We start from the raw sequence: 13,270 nt of genomic DNA, 5'->3' as shown, positions 1-13,270 counted from the left end.
TACGGTAAGCAGCCGCCGACTTCATTTTCCCCCGTAGAAGAAGAAGCGCGTGGTGCATGCTGGGATATATGACTGCGTGAAGCGTACCGTTTCATTGTTGGTTGTTGAACAGAGAGCAGCAAGTAGAAGTGTCAGTACAATTACTATTCGAATGAAGGCAACAGCGCTAGCACGTGAACTTAACATCAATTAATTTAGATGCGGTCCTTCTTGGTGCTTTCGGTTTATGAAAAGATGTAATCTCTCCATCCGCACACGAACGAATACCACGTCACTGACTTTACCTCGGGGAAAATATTAAAACAGCTGTTTATTCATTTTGGGAATGAACGGAGTTTTCTCAGAACGCTGGTTTGTAATCTATTAATAAAGTTTGACTGACCTATCTGACTGTTTTGTTGACGTTCCCATTAGCGCAGCTCCATCTAATGGATGCATAACGTAACCGCAGCCTCTACTGTAGCGGCTATTATATGTACCTTATAGTGCGGTGCGCCTTATATATGAAAAACGTTTTAAAATAAGGCCATTCATTAAAGGTGCGCCCTATAGTGCGGAAAATACGGTAAATTGCAAGTTAATTTCTGGCCCTGAAATTAATACGTTTAAATTGAGTCTCACTACTATAAAAATAGAAATAGAAATCTGGCTGTTCTTTCTGAATGTTAAATTTCTGATATGTTTTTTCCTCTGATTTCACTTAATTCAACCCAGTTCAGCTGAAAGTTGTAACTGGAAATCTGTAACGTTGAAGTTGAGCTCTCTGAGCCACCGTAGCAAACAGATGTTCTTCCAGCATCTGCACCGTTTCAGGGTTGGACCGGGAATGTTGAGACTGGTCCAGGACTGAACACCAAATTTCCTGTGCAGCGTCAGCGGCGGAGGAAAGAGTAGAGCAGTAGGAGAACTTGTTACGGTAAATCCGGACACTGTTGGATACAAACACGTATCTGTGGTTTGATAAATGCGAATGAAATACGTTTTAACGAACACGTTGGCACAGAAATCATCCGCTCTGAGTCCGTGTGTGTGAACCAGATAATAGGAAGTGTCTCTCTGCTGCAGCACACATACGCGTCTTAAGTCTGAAAAAGTCCCACGAGTCTTTGCTGCCCGATGGCGGCGTGAAGGTCCGACAGCTGAGCTCCACTCGTGCTACGTTTTAGAGTGAGAAGGCTTTAAAACACTGACGAAGGCCACCAGAGGAACCAGCAGCGACCCGACGACCCCACAGTCCGGGTCAGGCTCAGGCGCTGCAGCTGTGGGGGGGCATCATGCAGGGAGGCATGGTTAGCAGAAGGTCTGTGTTTATCTGTCCTCGCACACACTGCCACCACACAACGAGGAGGACGAAGGTTCAGCTACGGTTTGGCACCGCCCTGGACACCCGCTCAGACTAAACGAAAGGTCCGCCGGGCATGCCCAGGTAATTGGGTGCTGCCATTGCCGACGGTGGCGGCGTGGTGCCACTCCAGTGCACCTTCATGTGGTGCCGCAGGTTGGACTTGGAGGAGAAGCGCTTGTCGCACTGCTGGCAGGAGAAGGGCTTCTCCTTGGTGTGGATCCGGCGGTGGCAGATGAGCTGCGTGGACACCCGGAACGACTTCCCGCAGTCCGGGCACTGGTAGCGCTTGGGCTCGGTGTGAATGCGCCGGTGGTTCTTGAGGGACATGAGGTTGGGGAACTCCTTCTGGCAGGAGGAGCAGAAGAAGGTCCCGGTCTTGTGGCTGTTCTTGTGGTTGAGCAGTGAGCTAGCGTGGCGGTACGAGCGTCCGCACTGGTTGCAGATGTGGGGCTTGGCGACCTCATCGTTGCCCTCGCGGCCACGGCCTTTAGCCAAGCTGCCAGGATCGAGTCCTTGCTCTTGCATGAGGGTGAGGTCGAGGCCCGACCCCCAGCCCAGCTCCTGGGAGCCACCCGGCCGGTGCTGCTGGGGTCTGGGCTGGCGGGGTTGCGGCATCTGGCCGTGGGTGATCTCCATGTGGAGCCTGAAGCTGGCCTGCGTAGGGAAGGCTCGCTGGCAGGACCGGCAGGTCAGCTCCCGCTGCTTCTGGTGGACCCGCCGGTGGTTGTAGAGCTGCGAGGAGACGCGGAATGCCTTCCCACAGTCATGGCAGCGGTGGCGGCGGGTCTCAGAGTGGATGCGGCGGTGGTTCTTGAGGGCGAGCAGGTTGTTGTAGGTCTTGAGGCACACGGCGCAGTGGTAGATGCCGACGGTGTGGGTGTTCTTGTGGTTGAGCAGGGAGCTGGCGTGGCGGTAGGAGCGGCCACACTGATCACATCTGTGCAGAGACAAACGGTAAGAGGAGAGAGCGGGGGAGGGGCGGGGAAGAGACAGAGACAAATTAGTGACGGGAGGCAGACATGCAACATCACCTGATAAAGTTTACATACAGGTATATGATCTGAAATCCGGCTCAGAGCTTTCTACAAACTGGTGCACCAGCTAACGTTTCTACACAGGTCACTGGGGGGGACTGCTGTGTGGACGGGTGAGGGACGGGGACATGGACACACAAGCAGGAGGAAAGTGGGAAGTATCTGCTGCTTCCTGCACTGCACACACAGCCTCGGTCTGCCTCGGTACCTAAAGGGATGCACTGAGCGAGTCTGCTGCCCATTGGAAGAACCGGCCACAGCTACCCTAAATTCCTGGTTGGTAATGCCGACGTGTGGACATGTGCAGTGCAGCTAGCTCCAAATACTCCCTGCTCTTCCCAAACAAACATCAAAATGCAGCAGCCTCATTCTGCTCAGCAGCCATCAGATCAGACACAGAGGAAAGCTTCAGTCAGAGAAGAAAACAGCATGTAAACAACATCTGAACATGACATGAATGATTGAAGGCAGCCTACAAACTACAATGTGTGATATGCTAACTGAAAGCAAACGGGGATGACTTATCTGGTCTCTAATTCAATCTGTCCAAACTTCAGAAAAATCCGAATTCCGGCACGCGTATGGTCCCAAGGAAGCCGGATTGGAGATCATATACCTGTAATAGACACGTAGAGACCTAAATTTATCTGCACTACTTCTTTTTGTTCCAACTTCGAAGAATCACAAACAACTGACGAGAACTCACGTGTACCGACACTCTTCTCCCTCTCCTGGGGGTGCAGCGGCCTTCCTCCTGACCTCCATGCCTACCTGGTTGTCCCCACAGCGGTGCCGGGCCAGACCGGACCTCCCCTGGAAACTCTTCCCGCAGCTGGGGCAGCCGAACGGCGTGGCGCCCTCCTCATGCACCTTCTGGTGGTTACGCAGGAACCTTGCCAACCGGAAAGCTTTCCCACACGTGTGGCAGATGTGTTTCTTGCGCTGCGTGTGGATGCGCATATGGTTGCGCAAGGCCATATAATTGGTGTAGGGCTTGTCGCAGAAGTTGCAGCGGAAGTTTCCGGTTTTGTGGGTGTGCTTGTGGTTGAGCAAGGAACTAGCGTGCTTATAGGTACAGCTGCAGAGGTCGCAGGCGTACGGCCGCTCATCAGAATCCATGTCCACAGAGCTCCTCTCCATGCTGATGTTGGCTGAGCTGCTGGTGGAGGAAGACGAAGGAAGGTGCTGAGCTGGGCAGTCGTGAGCAGACAGTTCGTCAGCCGTGGCGAATCCTTCGCAGCAGCCGTCGCACTCAAAGTCCATTTGGGCCCCAGGGCCCTGCGGGCCTTTGCACAAGCCAGCTGTAGTGTGAGTGGCAAGCTGCCGCTGAGTGCGAAAACCTTTGCCGCACTCCTGACAGTTGTGCTTCTTCTGGGCAAAGTGGAGGCGCAGGTGGTTCTTCATGGCCAACCGGTTGGGGTACGTGGAGTTGCAAACGTTGCAGTGGTACTCTCCAATTTTATGAAGGTTCTTGTGGTTGGCCAGGCTGCCGGCGTGGCGGTACGTCTTTCCGCATTCTTCACAGGCAAACGGTCTTCGCCCACTTTCAGCAGGGTCAAACTTCTGGGGCCTGGAGGTCCCGGCCGACGAGTAAGGCTTCTTAAAGCCTTGATGGCTGTACTTGACCCCCATGACTGGGCCCTTTGAGGACTCCGCTCTCATTGTCTGCATTTGAGATGGTCCAGGTTGCTGGAAGCGGGAACCGTTGGGACCGGTCCGGACAAGACCTTTGGCCCGGTGCTCCTCATGGAGACGAAGGTGGTTGATGAGCTGCTTTTGGATCTTGAAGGCTTTGCCACATTCCTCACACTTGTGCCTGGAGCAGGGACGACAAAACATGAAGGAGACACACAACAACCACAATGTTCCTACAAAGAGAAAATTCTGTACTACATACAACTGTTAGCAGAGAGAAGTAAGTGAGATACTGCCTGTGGTGTTCCACAAGGATACTTTCTAGGACCCATGTTTTTATCTTAAAAAGTAGACTGACTAAAAAAACATGATCAAGTTCTTCAAAACAAAAACATAAGCAGCATTACTTTCAACCAATTTCAATTGCACATTGTGATGCATTCGGTGTACTTTGGAAGAGACAAACTAACAGAGGTCCTACCAGGACATGGATGCTTGTGTTGATGAGGTTTTCTTAAACCTGGCCCTTGCTTGTAACTAAAAAGCATGAGCAATCCCACAACTGGAGAATAAGGTCATCATTTGTAAAGAATGTAACATTTCTTACTCTACAGAAAAGCACCTCAGACAGCTGACATCCCAGCAGATTCAGTCCAAAGCGGACAGAAATGACCAAACACCCCAGAGCTCTAATGGCCCCAGTTAGCAGGTTAAAGGTTCAATGACTGGAAGAGTTGAAAGAGAAACTATCTTTCCCTAAAACAAGATGGCAGCAGGACTTAGGTTAGCAACGCTGCATCTGGATGAAGGACAACACTTCTGGAAGGTCCAAGCTGAAGCCGGGTCTAAACTGGATCAAGGCATGTAATCCAAGGCATGCCAAGTATTTCAACATAAACAGAGTTAATCTTTTAGTATAACATAGCAGAACATCAAAAGAATGCGCTCAAGCCATGGATCTGAAGCCCAGACACCGTTACAGGCCCAACCAAAAACAACAGCCACTCAACCCAGCAGAGGAAGAATCTGAAACCAAAGTCTTTGGGATCTAAGGGAGTTAAAGTTGCAGAGCTGAAACTGATAGTTTGGTATCGGTTCAACTGGTACAATATTTGTTACATTTTCAGCTGGTATGACTCTCTTACACACTACACTGAGTCAAACCAACCAAACCCTTTGAGCAGCCTGTTCCCCCCCTTGCCCTAGTTCAGGGCGCTGAACCAAGAACCACTGAAAGAAATGACACAAAAACCTGTGAAGAAGACACTGAGCACAAATTCCCTCTTTACCAAATGTCAACAAAAATAGAGTGGCCTCAGATTTTACCTACGTTTGTAAGCGGACCAGAGTTCACTTTTTTGGTCTCCATCATAGTTCAATCTGCCCAAATAAACTGGACTGTCTAGGCAGAAACACTGGAGTTGGATTAAAGCGGGTTAACTCGGGCTGGTGGGAATCCAGAATTAAAGAAATTACGGGAGGCCACCACCACATGAGCCTGTGGCTTAATTTTACTCAACATAGGAAACCTCACCTAGGCTGGACATGGATGGACTGATCACTCTGTGATGGAGGTTCATGCTGTTGCTAGCTGACGTCTCTGGTGAGGCCAACAACAAACAAGTTTTTCACTTAGCGAGTAGTAAGCAATCCTGTACAGATGAAGTCTGACTCCTTTGGTGTTCAGTCACAACAGACAGAGCAACAACAGGACCGTGATGACCTTAATGTCCAGGATTGCTCAAAGAGTGGACCGGCATGCGCCTTCCCTTTACCCAAAGGCATGGATAAAAACCTGCTTAACTACTCATAATGGAAATTGGCCTTCCAATTTTTGGATGCCGGTGGTTTCATGACCATCCTACTGATCGACTGATCAATGCTCTGGCATCCCTTACCTCCCCTTGCCCAGAATGTGCAGCCCCACTGGCCCCTCCAAAGGGAGCCCACGTTTCTACTAACAGTGTTTGTTCATCTCTTTGAAAAACAGCATGATGTTTTTGGAAACAGCAAATCCAGATTTTCAAACTAAAGACATATTTTTCAAATAAGTTGCAGGGTTTAGCTTTCAAGACATTTACGATCATATTTAACCGTTCACAGACTAGTTAACATGTTTTGAGATTTCTTGTGGAATTTCAGATGATGTAATATAATTCTCCATAGCTCTCTTTTTAACTCCACTGTTTCATGACATTTAAAATTGAACTATAAGCGTACCTTTTGAGGTCAAAGTGGGTCCTTTGGTGGTTCTTTAGCGCCAGCAGGTTGTAGTAGCGTTTCTGGCACACCAGGCAGCGGAAAACGCCGGTTTTATGAGACTTCTTGTGATTGAGGAGCGAGCAGGGGTGTCTATATCCTCGTCCACACTGGTCACATTTGTGTGGTTTGTCACTTTGATCAACCATTGGCCTGCGCCCATCGCCACTGGCTCCAGCTACACCTTCACTGCCAGACATCCCTTTGCCTCCATTTAGGCCAGACTTATTCATTCCTCGGTTCTTACCGGGGCACAAGTGAGTGACCAGGTGGTGTTGGTCGGCAAAAAACATGCCACAGTCCACACATATGTGGTTACGTCCATCCATCTTGTCATTGCCATTGGCTGAGCCGCCGGTGATACCTTGCTGCTGGCCGTCTGGCCTCTGGGGGCCGTGGATTAACTGGTGATTCAGGAGGTCCTGCTTCCTGGAGAAGCTCTGGCCACAGGTGGAGCAGATCATCCTCCAGTCCTGATCCAGATTGGATGGTCCTGCTCCTATCGGGTTATTGGCGTGGCTGCGAAGGTGGCTTCTGAGAGCTCTTAGGCTGGCATAGTGATTGCCACATACCGAGCACTGATACACCTCTCCATCATCGTCGTCTTCTTTGTCGTTGCTGCCCATCCTCTTACCCCCGCTCTGGGAGTAGGGTCTCTGGCTGCTGCCTTCTTTAATGCTGCTGGAGCTCCCGGAGGGCATGGATGTCCCACCAGAGCTGTGGTAGTTCATGTTCCCCATGAAGCCATTAGACATGTTGCTTTGCTGCTGCTGTGGCGGTTGTTGCTGTCCACGGCGGGGACACATGTGCGACTTGATGCCCGAAACATCCCCGTACATCTCGCCGCAGTCGGCACACACGTGTCTGTCTGCCTGTCGGTGAGTAGAGTTGCTCTGGGAAAGCGAGCTGCCGTCAAACCGATCATGGAACTCTAGGGAGTCCAACCCGCTGCTATGGCCGCCATCCGGCACAAAGTGAGAGGAATCACCAAGGTTTCCAGGCAGTGAGATTGGAGTGTTTGTGGTGCTGCCCTCCTGGACGTAGCTCTGCTGGGAATCCAGCGTGAGCGGCTCAGGAGACAGCCAGTCACTGCTGTCGTTGCCGATTGGCTGGTTGGAGGGGCGGCCCTTGTGGCTCCGCAGGTGGCTATGAAGGGCCGCCAGGTGGGGGTACTGCTTACAGCAGATGGTGCACTGGTAGTGGCCAGTCTGATGGCATCGTTTGTGATTGACCAGACTCCCTGCATGCCGATAGCTTTTGCCGCATTCTCCACACTTGAAGCGGCGCTCTTCGTCATCTGGAGAATTGGCCTGAGGCACCCGGCCACCAGAGGGCGATGCCACTGAGCCCTGTGATCCAGAGCTGAGTGTGTCCGAGTTGAGTATGGAGCTGTCCTGACTGTGGGAGGGTGGATGAGGATCATGAGTTAAATAGTGAACTTTTAAAGTCTCTAGGTCTGGGTGTCCAGCCCCACAGTATGCACATGTGTAAATGGGGTTGTTGACTGGGGGACCCATGATTGGGTCGTACGGGCCCCTTTTATCTGCAGGAAGCGGGGGTAGGGGCAGAGGGTCACCCAGTGCCGGGGTGTACGCCGGGGACCGCACGGCACTCAGGTTGTGAGGCATGATGCCGGGGAAGCTGCGCGGCAGTCCGAGTGAGGGCGAGGCCGTGTTGTGCAGCAGGATGTGCTCCTGGAAGTCTGCCTTGTTCGGCAGCGCTATCTGACACAGGTGGCAGAAACAGGAGGCAGACTCATCGCTCTGAGATGACTGTGAGCCGGCGCTGCGCTCCGAATCATGGAGGCTGCTGCCAGCGCCGCTGCTCACCATGGTCGCCCCTGGAGTCTTGAACTTTGAGTGAGTCCTCTCGTGGCTGTTTAGCGCAGCCAGATTGCTGAATTGTTTAAAACACACAGAGCACTTAATAGTTCCTTGTTGGTGACACTTTTTGTGGTTCACCAGACTACCGTGATGCCGATAGGTTCGGTCACACTGGTCACACTTGAACGGTCTGTCCCAGGCGTCGTCAGATTCAGGGGAGCCTTTTTTCCCGTGGTCGTCTGTCTCGTGGCCAGGTAGGACACTATGTCCAACACCACTGTTGTTCAGATGGGAACGGCCAAACCCATCCGAGAGGTCCTGGGCCAGGCCGAAGCTCCTCTCGTCTTGGCCCGCCTCCTCAGGGGCCTCCTCGTTCTCCTCCTCTGCGTGTGCACTGCTTGGGGACAGAGTATGGATCCGAAGGTGGTTTTTCAGAGCTACCGCGTTCGGCAGCGTACGCGTACAGACTGGACACTGGAACGAACCCACTTCGTGAGACTTCTTATGGTTGGCTAGGCTGGCTGCGTGCTTGTAAATCCGTCCACACTGTTCACACTCAAAACGACCGCTCTCTTCCTGCTGATAATGTGCTTTCATATGCTCTAGAAGACTTGGAGTACTCGGGCAGACCATATCACATTCTTTACAGGGGAATCCCTTGGCACGACTCATATCATGCATTGCCATAGTACTCTACCCTGAAGCAGTTGGAAGGAGTCACGGTTCACAACGTAGTAATGAACAGTGAAGGGTTGGGGGGTCGGGGGGGATGGGAGAGGGGAGAAGACAAGGTTGCTTAGCTCTTTAGCTGAGACTCCAGGCCATATTCCACCACCAAAGGACATCCAGCCAATCACGGCCCGCCTTGGGGTGGCGGGCCAGCAGGGAGCGATGGGAACCAGCCAATGAGGAATCACTGTGGAGAGAAGAAGAACATAGTTACTGATGGATTCACACGGCTTCCAATCCAAAGTAATCTTTAGTTTTGATGGGAAAAGTTTACAAGTTCAATTATTGGGAAAGTCAAGGGTTAGTACTGGGGTGTGCAATGTGAACTACTTATTTTCACAATATTTAATGTTATTTATTGTGATTTATTGTCACTGTGCTTGGTTTCCAGCTGCACAGTAAAAAGAGCTACCAAAAATGAATAATGCTTCAAGAACATCAAAGGAAATTCACAAAGACACATCGATCCGCAGACAAGCACCGCTTCAACGGCTGTTTCAGATCGCTAAAGGCTACAACCGACAAACTGAGAAACTGTTTTTACCCACCAGGAAGATAGAGCACATAACACCAGTTTTAAAGTCCCTCCACTGGCTCCCTGTAGCTCAAAGAATAGACTTTAAAATACTGTTGTTAGTTTATAAATCACTGAACGGCTTAGCACCACAATACATTAAAGATCTGCTGTTGTTGTATCAACCTTCCAGACCTCTCAGGTTCTGGTTCTGGTTCTGCTCTGCATCCCCAAACTAGGAGAAGCAGCTTTCAGCATCTATGCACCACAAATTTGGAACAAACTTCTAGAAAACTGTAAAACAGCTGAAACACTGACTTCCTTTAAATCTCGACTAAAAACCCACCTGTTTAGGATTGTATTTGAAATGTAATCAATTACAAATTTATTGATGGACCTTGACTTAATGATTGATTCTATGTTACTTTGTGTTTCTGTGTTTGTAATGATGTAAAGCTCTTTGAAATGTCTTGCTGCTGAAATGTGCTATACAAATAAGATTTGATTGATTTGATTGATCAGCCATCACTTCGCTCAGTGATCAGTTTGACCTCGCCTGTTTTTATGTCCATTTGAGTTTTCAGTTAACTTTTTATTCATAGTCTTGTTTTTCAATGTTTGATGTTACAATGACAGTAAAGATTCTATTTATTCAGCAGGTTTATTTGTATAAATCAATCACAGTTCTAATCTAAGTGTCTCTATGGGCCAAAGCTGCGATTGTCGTTGGGCGTCACAGTCACAAAGAATCATTCTGAGGGCTGCAGATGGCCCCCGGGCCACACTTTGGACATCCTGTGGCAGCCAATATTAGCCGAGTTAAAATCAGGCTCATGTTTGAAAGAAGAGGAGGAAAGAGTTTTGTTTGACTGGTCCGTTCCCTGAAGCAGCAGGAAGCAGCCGGTTCCAGTGTTGACCCGGCCCGTGTTTGTTCTGGGTCATGTGACCATCAGCGCTTCACCTGCCTGAGGTTGACAGGAGGTGCAATAAAACAGCAAACAGGAGCAGATCCCACTCAGAGCTGGACGTCCTCTCTGTCCCTCCACTTTCTCTCACATGAAGCTGCTGATAAAACTTTTTGTTTTCTTATTTATGGTTGATACCACAGTAGGGCTGGCCATCCATCCATCATCATCTGTCATAATACATTTCTTATGATTAGAATTTTGATTTATCATTGTCACAATAAATTCAAATTAATAAAGTTTAAAAACCCCACAAACTGTCCTTATTATCAGGATTAAGAGTTTTATTATTTTCTCCACTGTTTAACGAAACCATCAATAAACACCAATAGATTAGGAAGTACAGTTACTGTGTGCAGTTTATTGATATAAATCTCTCTTCTTTGTGTGACTGTTGTCCTAAAGACGCTCATTACAAATGGGAAAGTTTTTCAGGAACGTTATTTGAATTTGTGAAGCTATAATTGTTGTGCCATCCAGTCAGTCAGCTAATTTAAAAAACAAGTAATCAATTGTGTTTACACTGCAAAACAAAACCTTAGTAAATACTAAGATATTTATAGAAAACACAAAGATCATTTCTAATACAAATATCTTAAATGTAACTTTTCAACATGAAATATGAATCAATAATTCCTCAATATCGATGAAAAAGTTCTAATTCCATCGGCAGGAAAAATGTTTTGTTGTAAGTGAAATAACCTGCCAGCATGAATAAAACTTTTTCATCAAAATGAAAAATGAAAGTTATTTTTATCTTATTTCAAGTGTACTAAGATATTTTCACCAGAAACTACACCAAAAATACTTGGTAAGATTTTGTGTTTTTGCAGTGTATTGTCACTTTTATCACTATCAATAGCATCACAAAGATATCAGGATAAAACTTTAAGTCCATGTGACCAACTCATAGAACAGAGACTATTATTAGTTACTGTTTACATGTTTAACCATCTTCAGAGTTTGGTCCATATTTGGGCTCCATGCTGATAATAAAGCAATAAAAACCGATAAGTGTAAACAGCTGGACGGTTTTCCTGCAAACAACATTAGAAAAATAAAAGTTTTTCTGATGCAACCAATCAGAAATAAACTCATTTATAGTCATATTTAAGCTGATTTTATATATTATTATAGAGTACATTATTGTTAAAAGCACATTTTTAAAATTGTCTATAAGTATTAAACACACTTTACATCAAACCACACTACTGTTTTTAAAACTAGTTTTTTAAAAATCAGTCTGATGTAATATTCTAATTTTTAACGATTAATTATTTTATTTCTGTCATAATTGACAGAAATAAAAGGATTAATTCATGGAAAAAAATCTACTTAACATTTAACACGAGAACTGGAAGACATTTTAAATATCCAAAATAAATAAACTAACAAATGGAGTAGAGACCAAAACACCAGACTGGAGACTTTTATCATTCAGATTTGGTAGAAAGAGAAAAACGATAATTAATGAAAATGAAAATGATTGAGCTAGTTTTTATTTATGGTTTATTGCGACGGGCCAACTGGAGCCCCGTGATTCTGCCATGGTGGCTCTGGTCCAGTTTATGATCCCAGAACCCGGTTTTCCAGGAACTGTTCACACCTCAGCATGATGCTGCAGCAGCGGGTTCAGAGTTCAGGTGTGAAGCTGAGCTGCAGCCAATCACAATTTTCCCTTCAGCTCATCATGTAAACAAACCTGCTGAGGCCTCAACCCGACCGGAACGGCCCGGCTCCGTTCACACACCCCCGGTCTGACCCGCTTTAACGGTCCCCCTGCTGCTCCGGTTCCCCACCCGGTTCCTGGCCCGAACAGAGCCGGACCGGACCCAGAGAGCCGCCCGGGGCCGCCTGACCTTGGCCCGTCTCCTCCCGCCCCGGTTCGGCCTCGGCAGGAGTCCATCCGGACAAAGCGGGGCGATCCGACATTTCCAGCCGCGGACATTCTTCTCCGGGCGGGGAGCCGCGCTCCGTCATCCCGCTCCGCTGCGGGGGACGGCCGGCGCGGCGGACCACCGAGTGTTCCCGACATGATGCGGGGCGCCACCTGCAGCCATCAGCCCACTCCCACCGAGACCCACGAATATCTGAAATGGCTTTCAGCCGCGGCGGCGAGCCATTTTACCGCAGCTAGCGGGGTTAGCTCGCTTTTTAATCACAAACACAGACCCTCCTTGGTCCAACCGAGCTCCGAGCCCAGTCCACCGACCCAACATGGTGCCGAACCCCGGAAGAGGGTCCTGCGGTCATTTCAGAGTCAAATAACGGATATTTAGAGCAGAGGAGGCGGAGGAGGGAGCTGATGCTCGGCCGAGCTAACGGTTAGCGCCTGGCTAGCGATTAGCATCTTCGCGATGAGAGAAAACAGAAAAGCGGAAGTTAGGGACAACCAAACAGCAAGAGAAAAACGCACATCCAGCAGTCCCGCATAGCTGCGTGTCCGGCTTGGAGGCTGATCTCGGAATTTCCTCCACATTTAGTGCCGGAAAGCTGCCTCCGCTGCAGCAGCTAGCCGCGGTTAGCAGCGCAGCTAGCTCCCAGCTACACAAAGATCCCGACAAACACACCGCGGCCCCCCTTTCATGGAAAACATCGGCTTTCCTCCGTTTTCCGTCACAAACTCACCCCTCGGTTGGCCTCTGCGCCCGCAAGCAGAAGGATGCACGGCCTGGACCCACAGATTGTGCACCTTTCACAGACTAGACATGCTTATTTTCTCCTCCTGCTCACCCTCCGACTTTTTCTGCTGTGTCCCCCCGCCGCCGCTTCAGCAGCACACTTCCTGCCGCTGCCGCGCGCGGCGAGTCGAGCGGCGCGGCGCATGATCCCAAACATGACAGTGTTCCGCGGCATCAAGGTCCAAACCGAGCCGAACCCCGCCTCTAAAGAAAACATCTTCAGATATTAGTCTGATAATTATGTAAATTAATCTGTGCGGTCAGGGCCGACCGAGGTCTGAATGG

General features: G+C 49.0%; 1 protein-coding gene across 9 annotated transcripts; it reads right to left on the bottom strand.

The window, feature by feature from the left end:
* Nucleotides 1–389: 389 nt before the first annotated feature.
* On the bottom strand, nt 390–13,180 carry LOC102223505 (zinc finger protein 646-like). 9 transcript variants are annotated; one of them, XR_002754139.1, is made up of 5 exons: nt 12,933–13,180; nt 6,235–9,012; nt 3,086–4,195; nt 2,588–2,995; nt 2,192–2,480 (listed from the first exon to the last, which is right to left on the bottom strand). XR_002754139.1 is itself a non-coding variant. In XM_023348969.1 (5 exons), the coding sequence occupies exons 2-4, from the start codon at nt 8,781–8,783 to the stop codon at nt 2,917–2,919; spliced, it is 3,738 nt and encodes a 1,245-aa protein (XP_023204737.1). In that variant the 5' UTR covers nt 8,784–9,012; nt 12,933–13,180; the 3' UTR covers nt 2,200–2,284; nt 2,905–2,916. The 9 variants fall into 9 exon arrangements, 5 of the variants coding, with proteins under 5 accessions (XP_023204734.1, XP_005812539.3, XP_023204735.1 ...); XR_002754140.1 differs by having other exon boundaries at nt 2,192–2,477; XR_002754138.1 differs by having other exon boundaries at nt 2,193–2,282; nt 2,395–2,995.
* Between the last annotated feature and the right edge of the window lie 90 nt (nt 13,181–13,270).

The sequence above is a fragment of the Xiphophorus maculatus genome, chromosome 16 (assembly GCF_002775205.1).
Source record: "Xiphophorus maculatus strain JP 163 A chromosome 16, X_maculatus-5.0-male, whole genome shotgun sequence".
NCBI classification, from domain to species: Eukaryota; Metazoa; Chordata; class Actinopteri; order Cyprinodontiformes; family Poeciliidae; genus Xiphophorus; species Xiphophorus maculatus.
The sequence above is the reverse complement of the archived record's forward strand: the minus strand, read 5'-3'. Positions and strand labels throughout refer to the sequence as shown.